The sequence below is a fragment of the Melanotaenia boesemani genome, chromosome 10 (genome assembly GCF_017639745.1).
Source record: "Melanotaenia boesemani isolate fMelBoe1 chromosome 10, fMelBoe1.pri, whole genome shotgun sequence".
NCBI classification, from domain to species: domain Eukaryota; kingdom Metazoa; phylum Chordata; class Actinopteri; order Atheriniformes; family Melanotaeniidae; genus Melanotaenia; species Melanotaenia boesemani.
Window position 1 is genome coordinate 33,455,100 of NC_055691.1, and position 27,456 is coordinate 33,482,555.

Genomic DNA, 27,456 nt, shown 5'->3' on the forward strand with positions numbered 1-27,456 from the left:
TCTATCCACATCTGTCACTGCAGCAGTTTTATTGTTTTTTTTTTGTTTGTTTGTTTTTTTTTTTAATAAATAGACCAAACAACAAATGATATAACCGTCTAAATATTACAGGCCAAGTTGTCTGTGTGTGTCCTGTAGGCTTGGAAAACCTTGTGACAGCTGCCTGGTGGCCCAGTTGGCAAGTGAATAATGACATTGTTGTTTGGCTGAGTTTTTTTAGGTTGGTCAGGTGGCAGGAAAGGGGTTTGACAGAATTCACTACCAAAACAACGTGCCTGGAGACTTTGTATAGCTTCGAAAGGTGGCATGGAAATTGGTTAGCAGGTTGTTATAGCATCCTGTGGCTTTTCCATTTAGCCTCTGGGAACAAGAGGCCCATTTGAAGGGAGACAGGAAGGGCCTGGGCGCCTCACTTCCTGTTTATGGGGTTTGTCCCAACTAAGGCTGAGAGGGAGGGGTGGTCCAACGCAGCCTAATTGAATGAAGAAGTCAGTGTTGAGTAGGTAAGATTTACTTATTTAACCGTCTGCTCCACACTAAAGCTCGCTGTATGCTCTAGCAAACACTTGTCTGCATAGCTGTGTGATTACTTCTGGAAGTCCCCCTCCCTCATTTTGTTTCAGTTACTTTCCATCTTACATGGCAGTGTTACAAAGAAAAGATTGAGAGGGAAACCATAACTTTATAAGCAAAAACTTCTGATTTTATAGGTTGAATTTACAGTTGGATCTCAGTTTGTTTTGAAATTTGTGGTATTCGAACATTAAACACTCACCTTGTTCATACAGTTGCTGAAGGGATGCTGCGCGGTGCTGGTTGTAGCTTATTCTGAGCTGGTATCATAACAGCTGATAAGCTTCATTCAGGAACTTGAGGGCTGTAAAAACTAGGCCTAATACAGCTGAAGCTGCTCTGATGGCTGTGCTATAATAATTGTTTTTTTGGCTTTTATTGGAGCCTTTTGTGTGGTAGACAGATGTGCACCCTGGACCAACAACCCTCCCACCCCCCGTCTGTAGAGATGATGTCACTGCATAAGCCCATCTTCCCAGGTGGGAGCCACATACTCCTCAGCCAATCAGAATCTTGTTTACACCTGAATCTGATGGCGTGGCCACACACGCACAAACAACTTCATAGACTTAATACGCCCTGATCTAATTTTCCCATGTGGATTGGATTATATCGGCCTCCCGACAGCTCATCCTTTCCTGTAGGATCTGTGGAGAGTGGAGGAAATGTGTTCATGAAGTGGGGAAAAGACTTGTCCTTGCTCTTGCTCCTCCGGTGACGTGTATTGATGCAACCTCCTCTCTTTTTTCTCTGCCCAACTCTTTTATTTTTCCACTCTTTAACAACAGCAGCTACCTCCACCCACTTCTTGCTCATTGATGCACCATCTGGGGACATCAGGCATGCTTTTTGTTTGGTGCGATGTATGTTGGTAAGAATATTCATTTTCATCTTAATTATTTCTTAAAGGTGTTTAAAGCCTGCCTGTGTGTAGAGTCAGTGCTGCATAGCAGGAGTGGGACTGGCCAGTGTTGCCCTGCAGTATACTGCAACATTTCCTTCCTGCCAGTTTCTGACACAAGCAGGGCTTTGCTGTGGTTTTACCGCCATACCAACAACCCCACAAAGAACAACACGTGTGGTTTTGTCTTGTAGTTTTCAGAACAGTTGCTTCCTTGTCTTTCTCTCCACACTCACAGATACACTTGGCTCTCAGTGCTACACATAACACCTCTCTTCCAAGCATGTACTCACTGTTTGCTTCCCTCTGATTAACCTCCAGAGACTTGGACTTACTGACATGCAGACATGATCTTCTGCCATAGCTAATAACCTAAGAGTTAGTCCTCTAGTAGAACAGATCTTTGGTTTAGCAAAAAGTTTAACTCTGTCTCATGTGTCACTGTTCTGTGTTATGGGAGCTTTCAGAAGACCAGGGATGTGAAACTCATATGTACAAGAGACACAAAGCGCAGTTTAATAAAATATAAAATACACTAAATAAAGTATAGGGTTAGGTATCACTACTTATTTCCTGATTCGATTTAGATTCATTTACAAATATTTATGCAACACCAGTTTTTCACTGTCATCACGGGAAAAGGAAACAAAAATATCCGACTCCAAGTTTTATGAATCTAAATTTAATTAATGATTAATTTCATTAATCAGTTTTTTAACCTAGCTCCATAAAAACAGCATAACAACCTGTAAATTTGTTTTAGTGCAACAAAATATAAGTACAGTATTAAGATGTTTACATTTGATGAACCTTCCTTTTAGAAAATGTATGAAGAACAACCTGAAATTTACGACAGTTTCAACTATTTTGCCTCAGTTTTTAATTTACACCTAAGTTACAGCTTAGAAATCACAGTGGATCTACAAAATCACAAAACATCTAATTATGTGTATCTGGAACTGAGAAATAAAGTATTTTGTATTATGATTAAATGGTACTTTTGGAGCCTGAAGTGACCATTTTTAGACAAGATCTGAGGAGTGATACTTGAAATCTGACTGGATACCTTTTATGGCTATTTAATAATTTAATAACCTTTAAACACTGCCAGTGCACTTAATCTCACAGATGACTTGTGTCTGCTCAGTGTGTCACAGGAGAAGTGGATTCTTTGGGACTGGAAGTCTATTGATGCTACAGATGTGGAAGTATTATTTTCACATTTACCAAATTAATCCTGCAGGCCAAACTGGACCCACCTGTGTGCTGTTTTCAGCCCCTGGGCCATATGTTTGGCACCCCTGCTGTAGACTAACCATGGCTACCTCTTGTTTTTAAGCCCCTGCTCTTTGTTTGCAGCGTTGTTATGGGAAGATGTCCATGACGGTGCTGGTGGTTTGAAAACACCTGGCCTCCTTCCAAGGATCTTCCTTGGATAGCTCAGACTTCCTCTCTGGCAGGAGAGATTGCACAAACATTGACTTGTATTTACTTCTCTAAGCTGATTAGAGGTTAAAATGCTTTTGCTAGACTAGATGTCCTTACAAGAAGCACTGACTGGCTCATATTTTCCACTCTCTTGGTCTTTGGTTGCGTTAGTTGTGCTCACATGCTTCTCACCTCTTTGCGAGCTCTTTGGGTGTGACTGCTTCCTAAGCTTTCATCACTACTTGTTTTAATCAAACTCACAATGGAACAAAGTTCCCTTCGCTATCAGAAGGTGGGGAGAGCTCGTCTAGTCATCAGGGAGGTGGAATTTCTTTTTTCTTTTTTTTTTTCCTCTATTTTTGCTTGTCCTCAGGAGTTTGGGGTAAACAAAAACCTGAGAACTTAAGATGTTTTTAGTTTTGGTATTCTTTGTTTTTTTGCTTTCATCTTTAAGCAGATTAGAATAAACTTGTTTGCACATTAGGTTCCCGATAATCTCATCACGCCTGATCTTTGATGGTTTTTAATAAATCACCTTGTGAACTCGGGGTGTAATGATTTTACTTTCAAACACACCACTTTTAAAAACAGAGGGTGTTATTGTTTGTGTGGAAGGACAGGCAGCAACTGTACCGATAGCTGAAAATGTGAATGTCCTCGTTCTCCCAGTTTGACCGAGCAGCTGTTGTGATAAGCAGATGTGAGCCAACGAGACTTTCAGAGGCTGCTGTTCCAACTAGAGCTCGTTCTTCAGGACGGCTACTGTGGACAAACACACTCGAACTGATGGACACATGCTGTTCTTACACTCTCGACCGAAGGAACATGAACATTTTATCATTGCGTTCAAGCCAAAGATTGAAATAAAACATTTTTAAGAGAGAAAGGGGGGAAAGAAACCTCTTAAAAATCCAACATACACTGTCTCTCTTTTTAACCCAATCAGGCTATAATTGTTTAACAAGAAAAAATCTCACTAATTAAGAAAACTACTCAAATACTTCCTGAACACTAATATTTTTGCAGTGGATTTTTTTTATTTTTTTTCCATGAGCAGAATTGGAATTGCCATAAAAATACACAAGCACTTAATCTGACTGGAGGAAAAGAAAAACAAATTCAACTTTTTGGACCAAGTTGAGGTCAGGGCAGCATGTTCCTTGCTTGCAGGGTTAAAGTGCAGCAGGACATTGGCTGGAGTGAAATAACAAACACCAACATGCCAGACATCATGGTGGAGCTGAAATCTGTCTGCTGGTGCAGGAAATGGAGACTTTTCCTTCAGCTTTCATCTCTCATGTCTGTTTGTTGTTGTTTGTATCTCAGAGGCTGAGAGAACGTAGGGTTATATAATCTACGTAGGAACAGACGGCTGTATGTTAAGTAGACTAATGCAACTTGGCGTGTGCTCTTTAGGCAGCGTCGTGATCTTATCAGCATTTTTTTGTTTTCCCAGGCTACAAATCCATTTTTTAGCAAAAGTGCACATGGCCAAAAAAAACTTCAACCAAAATTAATTTAGTGAAATATTCATTTTATTTTGAATCTCATAAAATCTTTTAAAAAGACTTTTAAAAAGTTTTTTTGTTTTTTTGTTTAGTTTCTTAAGTCTGGTGTAGTTTTTAATTTGTGGTGGACAACGATTAAAATTTTTGCGCAGGGATGATTTTAAAACAAGTTGACGGAAACTTTTTATATTAAAAGTATGATTATATAAACAACAGTTCAGTAACTTAAAAAAAAACAGCAGTCTTCGTAAGAACCAACAATTAAAATATTTCTTGTAAATCTCAACTCAAACATTAATGTAATACAATGAAACGTATATGACCAAGAAGTTGCTAGAAGGGTCTGAATACTCGCTAAATATCTTTCGATAAATAATTTCCTTTACTTGCATGGGTGCATGTGCAGTATAAAAATTAGGTGCATTGCTCCAATTTTACGTGCACAGTCTTGCACATGGTATTTCAAGCCTTGTTTTGTTTGTTTTTTTAATCATTATCATCTGTGCTGACTGAAATTTGTTGAAGTTGACCGCGTGCTGACACATTTTCTCATGCTTGTCACAGTGAATCTCTACATGCTCTGTCAGGATGACGTGAATGCGGTGCAGCTACTCAGGTCGGGGTGAATGGACTGCTCACTACGTTCCCAGTCCATGTGTCGTTAGGCTCTGGAACATAGTTCAGTTTCCATGTTAAAGGAACATTCTGTACATTTTAGTCTGTGTGTGTCTTTTCTTGGAAAAACCAAAGGTTAAGTGCATCCACATTCCCGTTTGTAGGAAATCTGTGACTAAATGCCTTCATTTGGGAGTTAATGAGGTGGATCAGGGCAAGGCAACCTTGGAACAAAAGCCAGCACCACCCAAACCACAGCAACCCCTACACACCCTCCTTTTCTAACTTCTGCAGTTGATGATAAAACTCAACATCAATCCTTCGGTTAGGTTTCATCTCCCTCAACCAGTCAGAAAAAGATGGATCTTAACTGGGCTGTTATCTTTTCTGCAGCACCGTGTTGGGTTACATTTTGTACTTTCCATCTTGTTTTTTTCCAGTCAGATAAATCTGAAGGAACACCCACTGATTTTGTTCTTGTTTTTTGTATTTTTTTCTTCCATGAGGCATAAATAGAGGGCTCTGTTCACCATGAAACCGATCTTGCTTCACCACATACGTCCTGTGCAAATATGGGTGCAACCCCAGTCCTTTTCCCTCTGCTCTTTCCAAGATAGTCTTTCTTTCTTTTGCATCCATCCCCTTTCACCTTATTCTATACTTTTTTCACACTTTGACATACTCAGATCTGCATGCACACACCCCCCAACAGACTGGCTCTTGTGCTCCTGAGCAAACACCGGACTGCGTCTGACCACAACTCCTTCCCCTTTTCTCCTAATGCAGCTCCGTCTTACGTCAAAACACTCCCCCATTCCTGACTCCTAACCTCACATTTCCTTGTTTAGTGGTGCTATTTTTATTAAAAACTCATCCTGCTACTGGTCCCTGAGTCTTTTTCATGCTTTTTATTTGATTACATCAGGCTTACTCAACCACAACACCAGTAGTGGAAAGTAACTCATTAGGTTTTACAGTCTGCAAAAGAGGCTGTCATCTATAGCCTTACAGTAAAATATACGCACCATACACTCACTTCAGCATCCACACTATAATTATAAAACCTGGATGGAAAAGTGGAGTGGAAAAGCCAGCCTAACATCTGCACTGAGAGGCCCCTTCAGGGCTGGGAAGACCTTTACTTTCTTTCCAGTGTCAGGTTGCTGGTTTGTAATTTACCAAAAAGTTTAATTATTTGACTTAACTTGCCTGTGCACCTACTTTTTATGCCAGAAGATGGCAGTGTTGATCACACACCCAAGTCTTATCTGTGTGTACAAGACTTGGAATTCTCCGCTTCCACTCTCTGGGCACCTTTGGGAAACTGGAGCTGTAATCTGCAGATGATGTTTTGGTTTGGTCCAGAAATGTTCAGAATTTTATCTGCACTTGGAAAATCAGCAAGTTTGTGTATGCAGGCATCTGTGCCAAGGTTATCACACGCTTCCCAGGAAAAGAGACATTCTTTTCTTTCCCTGTTTTTCGGGTTTATTAGCATTCGGTGAAGGCTTTGAGCCTGTATGTATCTTTTGAACTGTAAGGTATAAGCTGTGGGGTGGAATTAATTGTGTTGCTGCCTCAGTGGGTGATTTCCTCACGTAGACAGAGCACAGCACACCTGTCTTTGTGCACGAGTTCCTTCTGTCATGTGATTAATTTCCTGACACTGAAGGAGTGACCTTCACCACAGACCTGTAGCCATTTGCAGGACAAAGCCTCATTTCTCCTCCCCTTGTGGATGCAGGCCTGAGGATATTGAAATTTGGACTGTGCTAACATGATGCAGCAGCTTTTTACAGATTAATTTACCCGTTAAAATAACTACCTCACCTATCTCACCTCTAACTATTTGACCTTGTCTCACTGCTAGCCTAATGAGCATTTTTCAAAACAGACCTTGCAATTGAGTTTAGGACTTGCAGGTAAATACAACTCTTTATTTTTGACAGACATGTGTTTGACTGTCCGAATGCCAAAATATTAGGTGGGTCAAGACTGTCCTCTGCTTGGGAATGTTGGGAGGAGTGCAGGACATGTTGTGACAGACTCCCACCCTGATCCAAACTCTTTCTCTCTCATCGTCCAAAGTGCTTTTATTTTAGCTCAGTTTTCTGTTCAGTTTTTCACTTCCTTGATCCTCAGTTGCTCTCTTCACCCCCCCTTCACCTAGCTAATCTCAACAACTCCCTCATTCTCACTTCCTGCCTCCTCATTCCTTTCCCTCTCCCATTTCATCTTTTTCATATTCCATTCTGGCTCATTCCTGTTGACATGAATCTTTGTAGTATCCATGGTGATGGTAATTTATAAATGTCTGGACATGTCTGGTATTTCTCATCTCCTGTCTTTTTTATGAAAGCCCTCTTCTCCTTCCGCCATGAAGCAGTGAAAAAACAGCCTCCCGCATCTACTCTCTCAATAAAAAAGTCCCTGCATGCTATATAGTTTGAAATCCAAACTATGCTGAGTTCAAATTGGATTAAGTATGCAAGAACACTAAAAGTTGCAAATGCAGGAACAACTTGGCAATTAGGTATTTTCCTTAATCCCGTTGCTGGTGTTTACAGGACAAAGAACTGAAGCCCTGGCGTGTTTGCTTATGGTGTGTAGATATCAACTACTCCGACAAGTCCAAGTCCGGCCAAACTAACGCTTTGTAGTACTCGTGCTCTTGACCTTCTTCAGTTTATTCTTCATGTTGCCTTTGCTTCGCCTTTGTTTAGCCAGGTTGTGTGTGCAGAGAGCGATGGCATGTCTTTGCATGTAGCCCGTCCCCTTCAGGAATGCAGAGCTAAGAAGAGATGAAGCCAAGGAGAAAGCGAGTGAACAGGCAGAGGAAAAAAAAAGAAGAAAGAAAAGAAGAAAACTTGCAAGAAGCATTTCAATCTCTAGAACGCCAGCTATTTTTCTTTTAATATTTGTGCTTGATGTATATGCTGTGTTTATGTCTTAGTTAAGGCATGAGCAAACACCTTTTCATACCAAAGTGCAGAGGTTTATTAACTTTCCTGCTGCTTTTGGTAAGTTTGGTTTGAATGTTTGCACTTTACAGGTACTTAATAAAGGCCACAGATGGTCAGGTTTTTGCAGCACTCTCGCCATTTATCTGTAGTTTTGCTAAAGTGGAAGGAAGGGGCGCCCAAGTCCTGCCTCGAGAACTACTATCCTGCAACTTTTAGATGCATCCCTTCTTCAGCACACCTGAATTAAATGAATGGCTTGTTACCAGGCTTCTGCAGAGCTGAATGAAATGCAGATGAGGGAATTCAGTCTTTTAATTCAGGTGTGTTAGAGAAGGGATGTATCTAAAAGTTGCAGTATAGTAGCACTTGAGGACTGGCCTTGGGCACCTCTCAATTGACTCTTGAGTTTTAGAGTAACCAAGATTTTTCTAAGATTAGTTCTTGTTTTCTTTTTAGAAGGAGAGGTTAGATGCACATGATGTATTTTTATAATTATCTTCAAGCTATGACAACCAAACAAAGCATAGTTATGATTTAAGAGGGGGAATTACAGCTCAGGTCACTGGGTTCAGTGGCTTTTGGCCCTGCTGAACTTCATCTGGTTCTATAGAAACCCCTCAGGACTAAAGGCCTTCAGTGTGTGCTGTTTTCACTGGCTAAGACCTTACCTAAACACACCCCAACAAGCCCAGAATGCAACACCAACAGGTCTTATATCTACTCAGATTTTTTTCTTTTTCTTTTTTTTTTTTTTCAGTCATTTTGGGTTTTATGTGGTCTGGTGCCTTCACCCGTGTATCGTTTCGACCCCAGTGATGATTGGTTGGAGCTTGATTTTACTGGTTCAGCTCTGGGTGGTTACCAGGCTCACAAGGCACATCTGCTTCGGTTGTGACTCATCTACTGCTCGCCTGGAGTCGGTGTTTTTCTTGTCTCCAGTTGGTGGAATTTGTCAGCTGACTTTCAGACCCAACCTGTTGAGCCAGCCATTCACCTCAGTGAGAAAATGGATGCTGTGCACACACTTCTATCCAAAATGATCCTTTCAAATTAATAACTTAATTATTTATGATGGAAGTTTTGTGACAGGTCACCTTTCTCTCTCTGTCTGTGTGTGTGTGCATATATATATATATATATATATATATATATATATATATATATATATATATATATATATAAAATATAAAGCTCTTCCCTCACCCACCCTCCCATCTCCCCTGGGTGGGCTGGGTGGCTGTTCATCTCTGAAGCTCGGGTCCTCTACCAGAGATCTGGGAGCTTGAGGGTCCTGTTCAGTATTTTAGCTGTTTCTAGGACTGCTCTCTTCTGGATGGAGATGTTGTTCTCCAGGTATCTGTTGGAGCCACTTCTCCAGTGTGGGGGACACGGGCCCCAATGCTCCGATGACCGCTGGTACTGGTGTTGCCTTCACCTTCCAGGCTTTCTCCGGCTCTTCCTTGAGTCCCTGGTATTTCCCCAGTTTCTCTTGTTCCTTTTTCCTGACATTTCCATCGTTTGGGATGGCTACGTCCATCACTACGGCTTTCCTTTGCTGCTTATCTATGATCACACTGACTATTTAAAATTTGCATTCATTTTGACTGTGTTATCTCATCCTGACAGTGGTGCGGTATGACGTCAACACTCTGATTTGAATTTTTTGAATTCCTCCTCCACTATGTCCTTAATTTTTCTTGCGTAATCTTTGGGTACGATCAGTTTTTGCCTTTGTCATTGTACCTTTATTATTATTATTATTTTTTAACCTACTTAGATAAAGCCTTAACACGTCATAAAATGTCAGTGTTTCCATGAACTGCCTTTATTTAGTCTCCACCCTTCCTTTTTTGGTAAATCCAGATCTTTGGTATTTGTATTACCTGGTTCTTGTGGAATGTTTTGCTTTACTTTCTTATTTTATTCATTTGATTCAGTACTTTGTTTTATTTTACGACTATGTGAACTCATCATGGCCTGTGTACTTAATAAAGTCAGAATTTAATTGTGCTGATCTATAATTGTTTTTGATCAAGTTAATGTAATTGGTCTGACTTCTTTGTACTGATAAATCAGGCTGCAAGTGGTGCTGTTTATGGATGCACACTTCCCTAAAATGACCTGTTTGGTAGTTTATTTATTTATTCTGTTTTAGCCCTTTCATGCCCTGAAATGCAGCACTTTTCCTTGTTATTTTGGAATGTATAAGTACATTAATAGCAAGCTGAGCTGTACCCTCATAGCTTTTTTTTTGGTCTGTTTGACATATTTTTGTTTTGTGTAAGTGTCTGTGTGTGGATGGCATAACTATAGTAGACAGTAATGACCCTAAAGTTTACATGTGCAGAGACATAAATCCATGAATGACAGCAACAAAGCAGGAATAGAGTCTCATGTGGTGAAAATAAGTGCACACTGATAATAATGCTAACATTAGTTAAGCCTTGTCCCCTTCGGCCAGCTTTGATTTCTATAATACACCCTGACTCTTCGTACACACATACCAGATCAGTACATTATCTTGCAAAGCCGTCATTGAGAAGATTTGCTGACTTTTTGACCCTTTTCAGTCCCTTTAGTATTATTTTTCCAAGAAAACACTTGGCAAAAAATAAATGTAATTATTTTACAGTCACGACTTTGTCCCTCGTGCTGCTCCTCCTCGGTTCGGATGCAGAGAAGGTAGACCTCATACAGAAAAGTAAATGTTATGGCTGAATTCAGTCTGCTCAGTAAAGTGGCAAAAATGAACAAAATAACATTTTAGTCCGTAGTTCACATCTAGTTGTTTATATCAGTCGATGTTACGTTAGCCAAACGATAAATGATCAGGTTCAAACATGGTGCCAATAATCTGTTCTCTGCCACAACATCTGGTTTAGCGAGAGCCGAAGGCATATGATGGTTGCCATGTTGTCTGCATAGTTGGTGGGTAGGTGGCTCGCAGACAAAGGGTTACTCTTTGGTCTCTATGACGTCACAGACGATGGAATGTGAGTGATGGTTTCCATCCACGTCAGACGTTGTGTAAGAGGGTCCAACGCGCTGCTCGCTGGCATCATCTGTCTCCACCTGCTCATCTAACAGCACAAACAGCTTTGCAGGTGTGACTCCATGTTGCCTGTTTAATAAAAGAAAAAGCCACTTCTTAAATTGCCCTGCTCTTTCATTTTTGTGCTAGATTCTTTGAAGCGACCATTGTGGAGGCCCAAGTCAAGCCTTTGTGATCTTGAATGGACGTCTTCTAGTTTAAGTGACCACACGGCTTCAATAGTTTCAGGCTAATTAATGGAAAGTTCCCTAAGCATGGGATTTCCATTACAGCAACACTCTTTTCTCCTGATTTCTTCTAACAACTTAAACAGAACGATTAGCCTGTAGGAAGGGAAAAAAAGTCTATATATTACGTTTTTTATATATATATATATATATATATATATATATATATATATATATATATAAACATGTTAATTAAAATCCATTTTCTACTGACTTTTTAAAATTTCTCTACAGAACTCACTTAAGACGAGAGATCTCAGTTTAAACGCTCCGTACAGCAAACGAAGATTGTGATAAAACAAGTGAATAAACACAAGTACAAAGTAGACACAAAAAACCCACACAAAAAAAGTAATACATGTTTTCAGTGGGTTCATTTTTATTAGCTCAAAAAACAGAATTTACTTTTGGTAACTGTGACATAACAATTCAAGCCCCCACCACAAGCCCCCCCCACATCTGGTTATGGGTCCTCACATCCCCCCTCTAGCTCGGTCTGCTTACACAGTCGCTGCTTTGATAACGCTGCTTTCTACATTCCCATGCACGCAAACGGCATGTCCCTCCTCCCTTCCCTTTCTCTGCTCACTTCTCTGTATTCTTTATGAGTCTGGCAAAGCAGACTGCTGCTATAATTAGCAGCACAGAAAGAGTCAGTGCCCTGTTCTGGCCTCTCTCCCTTCACTCATACTTCTCACTGCTGGTACCACATCAGGAGCCACTCGGTGGGCCTCTGGATCACCCATCTCCACCCACTAAACTACAGTACGGCGTGTACCTCTTGTCCAGCATTCTGGAAGGCAATCATGGAGGATGAGATGCTCATCAGACTATAATTAACATGTAATGTTTTAAATGGTCTTTTTAGATAACATGGGAGGGGTTTTAAACTACGAGGAAGCAATGTGTCTGAGTAAACATGCTACTTTGGCATGGCCATTTCATAAACCCTATTATTTGTGCACACAATTTGCATAAGTTCTGTTCTCACACTCAAAACTCTTATTTCTATCTCATGCAACCACATAGCTCCACAGATTGTGTAGATTAGTGTATTTCTGTGCGTCTGTTTTGTCATCTGCTGAACCAGTCCTTGTCACATGTGCAGCACCAATATTTTTTTTAATTTTATTTTATGTTTCCCCTGAGCTGACAGGAAAAACTGACTTATTGTAGACAAGAGGAGACAATTACAGAGAGAGGCGACAAAACCTAAACCGAGAAAGGGAGGAGAGATATGTGAACAGGGCAACAGAGGAGACAATAAGAGAGGATGTCTGTTGTGAGGCAATAATTTGAGGGAAGAACAGGGAAGGAAAGATCGTTTGGCAACACTAGTTGTAATCTTCCCATGAGTGGAACGTCTTCCTGTTGTCAGTGTTCATATCTTCTTGTTCATTGTCTACTTATTGGTTGTTGGCTCATCGTTGTTGACAGTTTAATTAGAATTTATCTAACTTGTGCTTCAAATCATGTCCTCAAAATGATGAGTCTCAAATGATCGCCCCAAAACAATTCCCTCAGACAAAGCCTTGCCCCACAGAGCTTCCAAAGAAACACAGAGATATTCTTACACATTCGCCTTGGGCTCTTTAAACAGCCTTTGATTCTTTCACTGTCTCTCACCTATGAGAGCCATGTCTGAACACGTCTGACCGTGGTCATAACTGGACTCCAGGTGGAGCTCAGAATCAAAAAAAGGAATGTTGCCCTGCAGTCCCAGCATGCACATCTGCTGGAACCACTTCTCACTCTGAAAAAAGAGACACAGTTGCAAAAACTGACTGGTTATTAGTAGATCTGAATTTGGAGACTTGCTTAAACCCAGCTAAGTTTTAGAGCTGTTTGCATGTTTGCCCAGTTTGTGGTGTAAATATGATCATAATAATAATAATAATAATAAAAGGGAGAAATTAAAGGATGAAAAACAAATTAATACTGATCTTATCAGTATAAGCTTTTCCTCTATTAAATCAACCCACAAGGTTACAGCTTAATTGACACACAGGTTTACAACTTATAATGATGATTAGTTTATTATTTTTTAGTATTGTCTTCGTTGCAAAGGTCATGCTTGTATAAAGCTGTTTAAACTACAGCGGGCATATAAAACGCAGCTACACCTTTTTATTTCGTCGTAGTCGACAGTTACTGGTTGAACAGCTGTTGCTACAGTTTAACTGCACTTCAGGGAAAAGGACGTACCACGTCCACATGGCCAGACCTCGACGTCACCTCGGCCCGCCTACTCACTCCGTCTTACCGCTCTGATTGGACGACAGGGACAGAGAAGGCGGGCTTTCTCCAAAGTCTGCTCAAAGTTTTTCTTGCTCATGCATTGAAGTCACAAGTCTCATTAGCTCAAACCGTGGTGTTTGTCTGGTAAACTGCTTGAACAAGCCCCAGCATTTTTTTCTTCATGTTTTAAGCTATGGTCGGAGATTATTCCTCCTTCTCTGGGGAAAAGACGGAAATGCACTCTCAGAAAAACTCTAAAAACGGACTAAGTTGCAAAATGGTGCTTCAGGCAGTGGGTAAAGTACTAAGGTAAAAGTTTGTGCTTATTTGAACATCTCTAATTCTGCATTTAAAAAACGGGATTGTAAACGAAATGTTATTATACTGTAATATGTTATTATTGCTTCAGACGTTCAGTGACTTTCACGGCTATTACAATTAGAAAAGCGAAGAAACCACGTTGTTTCATGGCCCAGACCTCATTTACATTTCAACCTATCCGTCGCTCCAGTAGCTCCACATGAAAGACTCAGCTGTAATTACACAGGGTTTGAGACCCTCTGATTCCGGGGTCACAGCAAATTACCAGCCGGTGATGATGGGGGGACATGCAGCCTGGGATCCTCGTCCTTTTTCCTTTACAAGAGGAGTAATATGACACCGTCTCCTCATGTAGTCTAATTAATAATTTACATCATCTGCAACATGTTAACTGTAGACCACTCAAAGGAAATTATTGTCAGTAACACGTCTTTGCTTTTTGCTTTAAATAGAGAGAAATTACTTGTCAAAGTCTCACAGATTTCCATCAAATGTAAGCTTCGTTTTTAAACCTTATTGGTGGGAAAGTTAAGGTGTGCATGCACCCACCTTGTCCTATTCACATGTTTTATTATTATTCTCTATCAGAGCTGTTCTGTTCTCACACTGCAAACATCCTGACCTATATTTTATGTGTAAAAGTTGATGTGTAAATACATTATTTCCACTTCCATCAAAAGGTCATAATGTGATGGAATGGGCTTAATACTTAAAGAATGTGTGACCCAAATAGGCGGGTTAACCGTGTTTGTGTGTCATGCAGAGTGAGCCAAACACCTACCCCAGTCACAATTTTAATCCCTGTGGAGATTCAGTGCAGTTCAAGTAAAAAAAATCACATTATTTCACAGCAGTTTTTAAGCCAGTTTTTAGTTAACCTGGTTTACATTTGTAAATCCACGCTGTAATTATCATTTTGAGTATATTCCTCCAGGGGACAGACCGTCCTGTTAAGGCTGTGATAAAGCTTTTTTTTTTTTTTTTAAGTCTGGGGACAGGTGTGTGGTCAGGCAGGAGCCTAAAGGGCACTTTTCTAAAAAAAACTTTTGTGTTTCATGAGTAATTGGATGAGAATAGTGAAGAGGAAATCCACCATCTTAAGATTTCTCAGCAGTGTGTGTTAGGATGTAACGAGCCGAGCAGAAAGTGTTGCTGTGCGTTATGTCTGTTAGTAAACCCGTGGCGGGTAGAGACAAGTCTTGTTGCACCTATTTCATCGGGAAGTCGACTCGCATTCTTAAGGATCTAGATGAGGAAATTCATCATGCCTGGGAGGTTCAAAAGGGGGTTTTTACAAATTTGTTGCCTTAAGGAAAAAACTGAGCAACAGTACTTCATTTAAGTTAACATGGTTTGGGGTTTTATAAGGGAAGGGCTGCAGAAACTGTTTACGACTCCACTTTTAACTCTTTTTCTCCTCCAGTGAATGGTTAAATGCCCTTGGCTTAGAGGCAGGAATGAACCAAAGATATCAGAGATCACTTAAAACGGTAGGATCCCTTCAGGGTGAGCATGTACCCTTACATAATCATTGTTGCACCTTCAGAACAGGCTGCTTGGGGAAACAAATCCGCCGTTGTTTCTCTCGTGTACCCTTTTTGTTTAATGTTTTGATTAAATCACCATTCAGATTTTATTGATTATAGAGAAATCTTGCTCGACTTCTCAGCCTTATCTTCACCACTCGCTTGTTATCGTGTCAAATCAATATCAGCACAAACATTCTTAAAGTATTTACAAAGGGCTTAATCAGCAGTTCTAAGCTTTTCTCAGATCGCCTCCTTTTACCCATGTGTTGTTGTGATGTTGATGAGGTTCTATTATGGTGCAGACAGGGGGTACTTATACACACCGAAGGCCCTTCTATCCAGTGAATGGGATTTAGCATATAAGTACTGTGCTGGATAAAGCCAGTTATGGTTGAACTACCCATCTGTGTGCATTTCCATTGTTTTAGGCCTGATTCTCATTTACACTGCTTCTCCTACGTTAATGATGCAAGTGATTAAGTGTTGACTAATATGACATGTTTTTCTTTCCTCATCTGTTTACTCCAGAATTAGAGGCATTTATGTGTCAATACTTGTTGAAATTGCACAGAAACTGCAGGAACAACTTGACCAGAGTTGTTCTTTGTAGAGTTAAGCAACACAAGGCTGGATGTTTATTATGTCCTTAGCTGTGTCTCTTTTTAGCTCTGTAATGGCTGCTGTGGTTTAGCTTCGGGGTGCTCAGACCGCCTGCATTTCCTCTGTTTGTGGTTTGTTTTTGGAGAAAAGAGCCATTGGGCTTGAATCCTGAAATAGATAGCAGGCTTAGAGACGACTTATCCTCCTAACACTGATCTTTTCACCAAACTGTTGAATTCATTCTCCAAAATCTTTATTTTATTCTCACCCCTGACTTCCTTTTGACAAGAAAGAAAACACGGTTAGATGTTCAAATTATTCGATATTTGAAGTGTTTTGTTTAAATGCTACATAAGTCCAGAGGTGTCATTTCTCCTGGACAGACTATTGATTGTGAGGATCCTTATATCTTATGCCAATATCATAAACCTTGGGCTGTTTAGGTGGTGAAGAGAAGACAATATCTTTACACATTGGTGCTTGTTCATATTCAAGAGAAATAACAAAAATGAGATCTTATCCCTCTTTTCTTAGAGCACAGCATCGTGTTCTGCCTCAGCCTATAGTGTATTTGTCTTGCTAGTACATTATATTTTAGATATGTCTTTGCCCACCATTATTTAACAGTAATGGAAGCAAATCCTTCCAGTCCCTCCACCCGGCAGCTTTCTGAGAGATGCTAATAGTTGTTTGTTGCCAGTGTTGCTTCTGCTAGTCACCCGATCACATTGACTGCATCCATATGCCAACAATATCCTCCCCTGCAATCCAGAGGTTCAATTCAAGCAACAGTTGTGCAATATCTGGGGTTGGCAGGCACAACTGGGCTTGAGGGGAAAGTCATTATATGAGATTGTTAAACTGCCAGTTAAAAGAAAATATTGAGTTTTAATTCACGAATGTCAGTGTTGGGTTTTAATTTGAGGATTAAAGCATGCGGGGAGTGAAGGGAGGGCTGTTTAGAAGCAAACGGTGGTATTTTCAGAAAGCACTTTGGCTAATTCTACTGTGCAACTCTAATGTGGTCCCGTGTGACTCCAGGATTAATTGGAACCAGGTTCTGATAATGAGACTGGATTGTGGTGTACCTGCCAGAGTGTAGTCGGTGCTCACTGGGCACAAAGTCAGCTAACATACAGCAGCTAATATTTGCACCAGTCTGAGGGAAAGCAGATGTATGTTTGAACAGTCGGGGCGCTCGTACACGTGCTTGGACAAACACAGGCCTTCAGACCAGACAAAACCTGCTTCTTCTAGATTTTCTCGAGGTTGGGATGAGGCTCGTGACGCAGCTGTTGGGGCCAGCTGGGCCAGTCATGAAAAGGGGGCTACAGCCAGAGTGTGTGTAAGGCACAGGTGTGTATGTGTGTGACACTGTGTGTACATTGGTGTACGAAAGGAAAGGTAGTGAGGGAAGATGGCTTGATGGTGGGGGAGGTGGTGTTGCTGGTAAAAGTGAAAGGGTAAGAGTGGCAAACAGACAGAGATGAACAGCTGTCGAGTCAGTCAGTCCACAGCTTCCACGCTGACCTCCCATCACCCAACTACACAACCCTCTTCATTGTTTATTACACATCAACACCAGCAGCTCACTCCTCCTGCTTCTCACCTTCTACCTCCACAATAAGACATCAGTTTTACACATTTACTGTTCTCATGGCAGATCTACTTTTTTATTTTTAGGTTTTCATAGACATGTTTCTACTGGTGCCAGGCAGGCTGCCCCCCAGTCTGGAGACATGTGCCTGGCCCTGGCCTCAATTTCCCTTCACTCCTGCCTTCTGGCCTGCCCTGATCTAGTGAGGTGAAAGAGGCATCTGCTGCCTTTTATGGCAAAGGCTTTACTTCAGGAACGTTACTAAGAACAGACAAACCTGTGTGTGTGTGTGCGTGTGTGTGTGTGTGTCATGGAAGACAGACTATGTATGTGGGGAGGCCTGCTGGCACAGGGGAAGTTTTCTTTATTCTAAAATAAATTAATAACTCCAGATTTTCACCTCCCCGCTACCATGCTAATGTTCGCTAAATGTGGGGGTGTTTTGTGCGGAAAATGATGAAATTACAGAAGAGGGGGGGGGCAGGAAATAGCTCAGTGAAACATGTTTTTAAAAAGGATCCTTTCACAGGGGTCAGGCAGCTTAGCAAAGACTTTGATAATGTGAGAACTGTCGGTATCTGTAGATGAAGCTCTTTTCTTGGGTAAAGCTCTATCACATGACGGAACATGTAGCTTACAGCGAAAAACCACAGAGACCACATGAATCCGTCTGTGCCCGCATGAGCAGGAATTCTTTTGTTTGTTTTGGGAAGAGGAAGCAGACAGAGATAAGAAGAAATGAAAGGCATTATAAAACAAGCACTTGAAGAAGGTAATGGTTAGTTTGGGGGCAGAGTTGTTGTTATGGACAGAAAGATGAAGGTGAACGACGGAGATGGTGAAAAAGAGGGGAATCCAAATCCGAACATTGGGATGTTTGGACAGGTGAGCTTAGAGCTACAAAGAAGAAAAGAATGAAGCAGTCCTGAGAGGCTGAAGACAAGTTATTCTTTAAATAAATAACTAAAACAGAGGAAAAGAGGTGAAAGAGAAAGTGGCCAGTCATTAATAATTAGCCAGCTGTGTTACCTGCAGTGTCCTTGGATTTTAAATGAGGCCACAACAAGCTCAGGTTCTGCGTGATTGGAGGAGCAGAACAGCTTGATGAATCATTACCCAGCGAATGAGAAGCTTACAAATGTTGTGTACGTGTTTGTGAATGTGATTATGCAAGCGTGAGTCTGACGGTCCGCAATGTTTTCACAAGAATCCCAAACGAGCCAGGAGATAAGTTGGACAACTCCTTACACTTAACGGGGAGGGAGACCTGAAACATTTACAAAAGACGAGGCTGCAGCCTCTGCATCCATATGTTGACATGTTGTTTACCGAGGTGGAAAACATGGCAACACTTGCTGGAGAAGCAAATTAAACTGCACAGTGCTTTTTGAACACCGAGCTCTGGCCAAGAAGCCTCATGCTTCTCAGTCCGGTCATGTTTGTAAAGTGTTTATTAGTTCCCATGGATATCAGCTGGACATGTGTCAGTTTAAGTCCCTCCATTTCTGTCCCCCACCCATAGGAACTCTTTCTCTGGAATGACAGTAGACCTGGGAGAGAAAATCGGAAGGAAAGAAGTAAAGTGAGAGCCAAGAACACATAGCTGGACTGGTGTGTTTAGACAGAGGGTGTAAAGAGAGGAGGATGAGAACTTAAGATAGTGGTTGAGTGAAGTAAGCCTGGAAATGAGGGTCAACAAAAGTATAAAAAACCAAGGGAGCAAAATCAAATTACCTTAAACAAAACAAAGGTGACAGAGCTAATAAAGTTGATTTGGAAGCAGGAGTAGAGTCATTAATCAGAGTACTAATCAGCTTTCAAAGTTTAAAAGGGGGAAGATTGTGTGGCAGTCACTTGCATTAGTCTGTTTTTTTGTGTCAAGCTTTTCAACCTTTGACCCCAGACTGCGCTGACAGAGCTGGGGGAGGAGAGGTTACAGCCCTGGAAGTGAAGGAAGGGTGTGATATGACATCCCTGTGCTAAAACTAGCAGTGGAAGTACAACACGCTGGAGACGAGTGTCTGTGCGGAAGCTTTATACCTTAATGTAAGGTCCGAGGTCAGCGTTACAGGTCGCACACAATGAGTAAGGAGTCTCTGTGTGGTCCGTTATCTGCTCTAAAAGTCAGATTGTTTTTAACCAACCTCTGGATGTGGTTACAGATTCAGTCCTTAATGAATTCATGGGTCTGAGCTCAGGTTACTGTTTGTCTTAACTGTGTAAAAGACAATGACTCGTTTCCATTTCCATGTTAATCAGTGGAATTTTACTACAGAACGAACATGTGCGGATTCCTCCTTTACGTTCATTTGACCAGCACTACTGGAAATTCTGGTTGGATGGCATCTTTCCTCCAGCATGATGTAGAGCTGCTTGGAAAATTCCTTTTGTAACTGTTAAGCAAGGGCTTGCATCACCGATGACTCTTAGCAAAATCAAGTTTTTAAAGAAGTTTTACATTTCACGTTTATGTTTTTGTTTTTTTCTTCTGTTTGCTCATCAGCACCTTTGCAGCGCTGTAACCTGCCCTCTTTTCTTCTGTGTTGCAGGAAGTCGAAGACGAAGCCAAATGGAAAGAAGCCACCGGCTGAGGAGAAGAAGCAGTACTTGGAGCCAGAGTTCACGAAAATCCGTGTGGTAGATTTTGACCTGAAGGAACTGGTGGTTCTGCCCAGAGAGATAGACCTCAATGAATGGCTAGCCAGCAACAGTGAGTTGATTATAGAGCCAAACTTTATATGGAGCAGCCCAGAGGGGTTAATAAACAACTCAGGATTTTATCTTGTACAGAAAATAGAAACCAAAACTGTTATTGAGCCCTTTAAAGCAACTCACCCCTGTCATTGTGAAGATGGGATGTGATTATTCATTAAAGCTTTGATTTACTTAAACATTTAGATAATTTGTCCAGATTTTTATTTGTCATCTGGAGACAGCAGGATGTTCTGGCAGAGCCCTTAACGTGATCCAGGCCTGGCTCAGAATTGGGATTATTACCAGTAACACCACACACGGCCTCTTCCGTGCACACTCTTTCAGCTTTAACTTCTAAAATTTACAGTAGCCATTATGAGCTTCATGTGTCTGGTTTAGTTGCTCGATCACTGAGGCCTTTCATTTTATCTCTTTCCTTGACTTTGATTTGGTTAAATGCTCACAGAGGAAAATAGAGAAATGAGTGTTTTTATTTCCTTTTTATGCTAGACTGAAACTAAAAATAAACATGGAGAATTAATTGATATGTCAGCATGAAATTGAATGTTGTGTTTTAATGTTTATCCACTGTTGGTTGGGTTTCTGCTGACAGGCTCAGTTATGTTTTCTTCTCTTTCCCCCCAAACTTAATCACTTCATGTCCATTTTTTTGATGGATGCCTTGTTAAGCATAACTAATTAGCTTTTGACACGTCTGTTTTATTACTGTTCCAGGTTCACCATAGACGCTGCTGGTTGGGAAGTCTTTTCTTTCCCAGTACATTTCATAATGAATTAAACTATATTGTCTAATGTCAAATAGCTTTTTTCACTGCTGATGCTCCACTAGATGTCCCACTTATTTTTCAGTCAGAAGGTGATAATGTGCAATAAGCTTTCTAGGGGAAACATTTCTTTAGGTTGTTTCCATTGTAGTTGTAAGCTTTAAGTAAACTATTTAATCAAAGGAGTCTTCACCTAACAGAAAAAAGTCTTTGTGCATCTAAAATGTAGGGCAAATATTTTGGACTCTTCCAACACTCTAAATAACCTCCATGTTTGCTTTGTTTTGTTGTTTTGACATACAAAGGATGGTGAAGCAGTTTTTCAGGTACCTTGTAAAAGCTGCAGCCACCTCCAGCTCTGCTACTGTTGAACAGCTTGGAAAATCAAAATGGTGGCAGATATGCTGCCTTCATGCTCTGGCAATGGTTTAGTCATTCAAAGATAGTTAACTGAGTTATTCCTGTGTAGCCAGTGACACATGACGTACATGGTGTAGTGAATTCTGTCTCGTCTTGTTTGCAGCAACAACGTTCTTCAATCTTATTAACCTGCAGTACAGCACCATCTCAGAGTTCTGCACTGGGGACACCTGTCAGGCCATGACAGCCTGCAACACGTAAGTTATCTCCCACACTTTTGGTTTATTTATAGGTCACCTGTAGAGCCTCTTTGGTTTATTCATCGGAAATCTAGTGTCCCATTGGTTAATTCATTAAGGGATGCTATTAGAGGTCAGCGAGGGTCGACATGCGACCCGGATGAAGACATTTTGGTCTTGTAACAACCCCTGAAATCCATCTGAAAAAAGGTAGTATTTATAACTTAAGGGCACGTTCACACCAGCCTGTTTGATTCAAATCCCACTTGGTTTGTTAGGAAAGTCTGCTCCGTTTGGGGGATTGTGAATATGCAAACAAACTCGAATTCGGATCAAAGAAGCGGACTCGGTCTGCCTATATATGCAGATCTCTCTCCACTTCAAGTAAACTAAATCGTGAATTGAACTACATTTTTGGTTTATTGCACGGCATTGTGGGTAAACACAACCATATTGCACGGCATTGTGGGTAAACACAACCAAAGCACAAGTTGTATGGAGGACAGCAGGCGGATCTGGACAGGAAAAAAGGCTTGCAGTCGAACGTGGAGGAACTCGATAAAAGTTCTGATATAAACGTGATCAGAGCGCCAGCATCTGATGCAGCTCCACGTTTTACTGGGATGGAAACAAAAGTTGTTGCATTAAAACCAGTTTTCTTCCTCGTTGTCTCATCTTCTCCCTCAGTGGCGGAGAGTGAAACACGTTATTTAAAAAGTCCTATTTGTTGGAGTCGTGCAGCGCGAACACCGACTCGGTCCGGAAGAATGTTGCACCCCCGACTGAACCGAGTCCCTGGACTATCCCAGTCTGAATGCACCCATAATGTACCGTGGCCATGTTTAACTCACTTTCCTCTTCATCACCAGAATAATCAGAACAACTCTGCTTCTCCACGTATATCACATTTTTTTTATTAATATTATTTCCCAACTCAGCACATTATTCTTGTAAATGTGGGCCTTTTGTGCTAACTTCTCCAAAATCTCCGGCCGTCTAGACTGTGGGTTTTATGTTTTTGCTGCCGTCTGAAGTCTGCTGATATCACTGTACTCAGATTACATTAACTTCCTTGATGCTTTGATCATACCTAATGAACTTTGGGCTGCAGTTCTTACAATTATAATCAGCTGGAAACTGAATCACTCTTAAATTAACTAACATTTAAAGTTTAAAATAAAAAAAGGAGAAAAGACACTGCCACGTTTTTAGAGGGAAATCTTTGCTTTCATTTTCTCCCGTTTGCAGCAGAGCAAGCATTCCTTTGCTGTCGTCTGTTTAGCTGCACATATTAATGGCATGTTAACACAGTGGACGTTGCTAACTGTAAGTATTTAACTTGTTTGCCCAGTCGGGGTGTGGTGCTGCTTTTATTTATAAGTCATCATTCCTTCTGTGTATATTGAAGGGTGGGAAAACCTGATTAGCCACACTTAACAATACAATTCAAACAGCCCTTAACACTTGTGCTCATGTTGAACAAAAACTCTGACAATGACAAACAGACCCACTGACAAATGATGTGACAGATTTGCTGAGAAAGACGCTTGATGAGTTAACTCTTAGTCCACAGTGAATTTCTCCACCTCTTGTCACCTGAGCTGCAGGAACAAACCCACACTGTGAGAGAAATGGTGAAAACAAACCTCGCCTGCGATGCGTTAACAGAACAGGCAGCAGCGCAGATTTGCATGTTTTTGTTTGTACGAACTATTTAGTCATGAAAACGGAGATAATGACTTAATCAGAAGGAAAAACAGAGTTGGACTAATGCTGAAAATAGTCGGTCACTCAGCTCTTCTCTTGGTTTAATTGTCCATATTGCAACACAAGGCTCTCCATTTATGACTCTACCTTCCTCCACGGCCCGCTGTGAAGCACCCCACCCTTTCCTGCCCAAGCAAGACCTGGCAACCCGCGGCCCTCTCTGTGGTGAAACTGACTGAGCCACTGTTGCAGCAGCGTCGGTGCCCCTGCCCACGGGCAGAGCTCAGCACTATTTTTAGAAGAAAATGTTTCCATGAGCTTTGAGGGAACAGAACCATTTAGTCGCTATTTAAACCCATTCTGTATGGGTGGGTGGACAGATGTGTTCATTAGTGTTGCTTCCTTATTGCTAGTTCAGTTCTGGATTCTGCACATGGTACAAATGCAGACAGCAGTGACTTTTAAAGCAAGGAAACAAAAATTATCTTTAACTGTAATTTACTACCTGGACAGTTGTGTCATTATACTCTTTATGTCCACATCTGCATCAGGTCTGCATGTGGGCGGCTTAGTCTACCACTGTGTGAGTAAGTGTTGTGGTCAGTAGGTCTCCTCCTGCAGGGTCAGATATGTGGACTCTTTACATTCCTCTGGATTTGTAATGTCTGCCCCGCTACCTCCCAGCTTCACCTGCACCTGCATTTTCTGCCATTTTTATCAGCCTTTTAACCAACACGCTCCCACTCACTGAGATCATCTTTTGTGGTTGTTCGTCCCGTTTACTGTCTGACTCATGGATGGCTCACGAGGCTGCTCATTCATGTCTCTGTAAGGTGTCAGCTGACTGACCTCCTAACGTGACTAGCTCGGTGTTGCCAGCCTCCTCCTTTACCTTTTTGTTAGCCACGTTCCAACCCGTCTACTTTCTAGCTCAGTAATCTGGGTCAGCTGACCAACAACAGGAGAACAGGGATCAGTGTCCCGTCCATAGCCGTGAACTCGGTCCAATAAGGAAATTAAGACTTAGGAACAGGAAAAACCCAAGCTGAGTTCTGACATTAAGTTACGTGTTTTTATTCAGAAATTAATTTAGGGTTTTTCCCAAATAAGGAAACGTAGCAGGAGTTCCAGTTGGGTTACTGATGCCTCATTTTCCATCCAGCAAAATAATCTTTTACTCCAGGAAATAGTCTTGATTTGCCTGAGCTGCCACAAACATTTATTTAAATGACGAATTAAAGAGTTTTAGTTTTGTTATCATAACCTGTTAAGCTGATTGGTTTAAACTAGTTCAAAGATGCATATGACATAACAGGGACATGACACGACCTCTTTGTGTCTCTTTCCAGAATATACTACTGGTATGACGAGAGGGGGAAGAAGACGAAGTGCACTGCTCCCCAGTACGTCGACTTTGTAATGAGTCTCTGTCAGAAACTGGTCACAGATGAGGAAATCTTTCCCACGAAATACGGTGAGTTTCCTGACTGATGTTGTGCTGCCCCCTGCTGCTGCAGTCTAGGAATGTTGGGATGGAGGTTGGATGAGAAATATGAGGAAGAAATAAGTCAAAGATTTTATCACCATGTTTGTTTTTTTAATCGTTAAACGGTCCGACACCAACTTACATATCAGACCTGCTTGAACTACTCACCTCATCCAGGGCACTGAGGTCAGCTGATCAGCTCCTTCTAGTCGTTCCTAAATCCAGACTTAAAACCAGAGATGATCCAGCTTTTTCAGAACTGGTACCAAACTGTGGAATGAGCTCTTCTCCCAGATCAAACTGGCCCCCACTCTAAAAGCTTTTAAATCACATCTTAAAACACATTTTTACTCGTCAGCTTTTAGCACAGCAGGAGAATTGTCTGGTTTCTGTTTGTCTTTTAATGTATTTTAGCTTTTTAATTGCTCTTAGTGTAAATATTTTAAAGTGTGATTCCTTCTAGTGTGTCTTAATTCCTTTTAATGTCTTAATTGCTTTTAGTTTTAATTTCTTTTAGTGTATTCTGCCTTTCTAATTGCCTTATTGTAGCCTGTCCTAATCTGTTTATTTGAATGTGTTTTAATTGTTTAACTGGTTTTAGTGGATTTTACTCTTTTAGTGTATTTTGTAGTTTTTACATTTCATTGGTATATTTCAGAAATATTTGTGTATTTTGTTTCTCAGGTCTGTTAGTCTTTTTGGAGTACACATTTTCTGGCTGTGTGTGAAATTATACTTTATAAGTTCAGCACATTGGCAGCCATGTGTTTTAAATGTGCTATATAGATATAATTGATTGGGTTGGACCAGTTTGGAGCAGTTTGGTTGAGGGTATAACAAGAAAAAAAACCATGAGCATGTTTACTTTTAGACATATTTTTGGCCTGACACTGAGACAGGTTTGGTTTGGTCTTTTTCTCAGGGTGTGTTCACTACAAAAACTTTAGCACAATGGCAGATTTAACCTTTTAACCTTTACTCCCTCCTGGTGATTCCTGTTCATAAACCAGTTTCTCCCGTCTGCTTGTGTGTCCCTTTTCCTCCTTCAGGCAAAGAGTTTCCCAACTCGTTTGAGTCCTTGGTAAAGAAGATCTGCCGGTACCTGTTCCACGTGCTGGCTCACCTCTACTGGGCGCACTTTAAAGAGACGGTGGCTCTGGACCTGCAGGGCCACTTGAACACTCTGTACGCACATTTCATCGTTTTCGTAAGGGAATTCAACCTGGTCGACCCCAAGGAGACCTGTATCATGGACGACCTGTCTGAAATCCTCTGCACCCCCGCCCCGCTGCCCGCCGCCGCCCCCTCCACCCCAGCATCACAACCCTCTCCTTCCTCACAAAACCACGTAACGGAGAGATGAGCAGGGAGGGGGGCAGCGGCGAGAGCAGCCCCGAGGGTGATAACCGATAAGATGGAGAGAAGGAAAAACAGCCTGGCCCCCTTCCTCGGTGCAAGCAGGACTTAAGAGACCTTCCACTACCCTTATATTTCGCTACAACACCAACCAACCAGCCGGAAGGAAAAGGGGGGTTAGGGTTTTATGGGGGTTTGGGGTGGCAGGGAGGGGTTTGTCACACCAGCAGGAATTGGCGTGAGCGTTCCTCCCAGGGACAAATCCCTCCCGTCTTCTCTGCAATTTAAACTAGGAACAAAAGTATGTGTATATTTTATTTTTTGGTTTTTATTTTCCTTTTTTTTTTCTGTTGGAAATTTTATTCAGTTTTATTTTTCGTTGTTGGAGGGTGGTGCAGTGTGTCTGTCCGCCTCTCTCTATACTCTACCTAACATACAGTACAGGAGGGGGGCTCTGCTTTGCTTCGACTGACTATTGTACAGTGTTGTAATGTGTGGAGAAAAGGCGTCCGTTCGCCTGCAGGCGCATGGCCGCTACGCCGGTCGGTAGGGAGCCACGTTACCGCCTGACGGGGCGACACTAGCCAATCACTGTTTGGGTTGTTTATGTGGGGGATAATTAAAGCGCTTCCTACTCAGGACTTGAGAGATTAGGTCACTGCTGCCAGAGAGGAGTTACTCTCGTTTTCATCCTCTGTCCCTTGTTCATCAGACCTCCCAGTCCTCGATCGTGTTTAACCACATCGTACTCGCATAATCACACGCTGAAAGCCAACATACGTGTCCCACAGCCTGCCTGTAGAGAGCAGCAAACGTGTAGAGGATGCCACAGAAAGAGGGAGACAGAGAAGAAAATGTCTAGATTGTATGCTTGATGTTTAACCTGATCAGAGAACGTATGCTTGAGACTGACTGGTGCCCATTTAAGGTGAATCACAGCTGTGTGCTTGTGTTGAGCACAGCAGCAGCCGCTTAAGCCACCGACACCCACTCCAGCAGCAAGGAAGGACAAAGACATGAGGTCATGTCTGCAGGCCCGGAGAGACGGAGACGGATAGGAATGGTGGGAATAATGTTGTGAAGCTGCTCTGCTGTATAACAGTCACCAGTACTCCCAGTGCAAAACTAAAAAATTTAGGTTTTGTTTTTTACTTCTCCCTTAAAATTAGCTTTGTTTCCTGTTTCTTCTTTTTCAAAAAAAGATTATCAGAGGAAAATTTCTTTGGAAATCGTAACAATGACATTGTCACATATAGAAAATGCACAGTCTGCTTGGA

At 41.5% G+C, this 27,456-nt stretch overlaps 1 protein-coding gene across 5 annotated transcripts in view; it reads left to right on the top strand.

The window, feature by feature from the left end:
- mob2a (MOB kinase activator 2a) overlaps positions 1–27,055 on the top strand; it is a 58,849-nt gene extending 31,794 nt beyond the window's left edge. For 3 of the 5 annotated variants that reach the window (XM_041996834.1, XM_041996833.1, XM_041996832.1), the window contains exons 2-5: positions 20,102–20,262; positions 21,555–21,648; positions 24,687–24,811; positions 25,873–27,055. In XM_041996834.1, coding sequence (XP_041852768.1) covers positions 20,102–20,262; positions 21,555–21,648; positions 24,687–24,811; positions 25,873–26,186 — 694 coding nt within the window. In that variant the 3' untranslated portion in view covers positions 26,187–27,055. Of the gene's footprint in view, positions 1–1,376; positions 1,445–13,601; positions 13,815–20,101; positions 20,263–21,554; positions 21,649–24,686; positions 24,812–25,872 lie in introns of those variants that run through there. The other 2 variants (XM_041996831.1, XM_041996829.1) reach the window with 2 other exon arrangements.
- Positions 27,056–27,456: the final 401 nt, after the last annotated feature.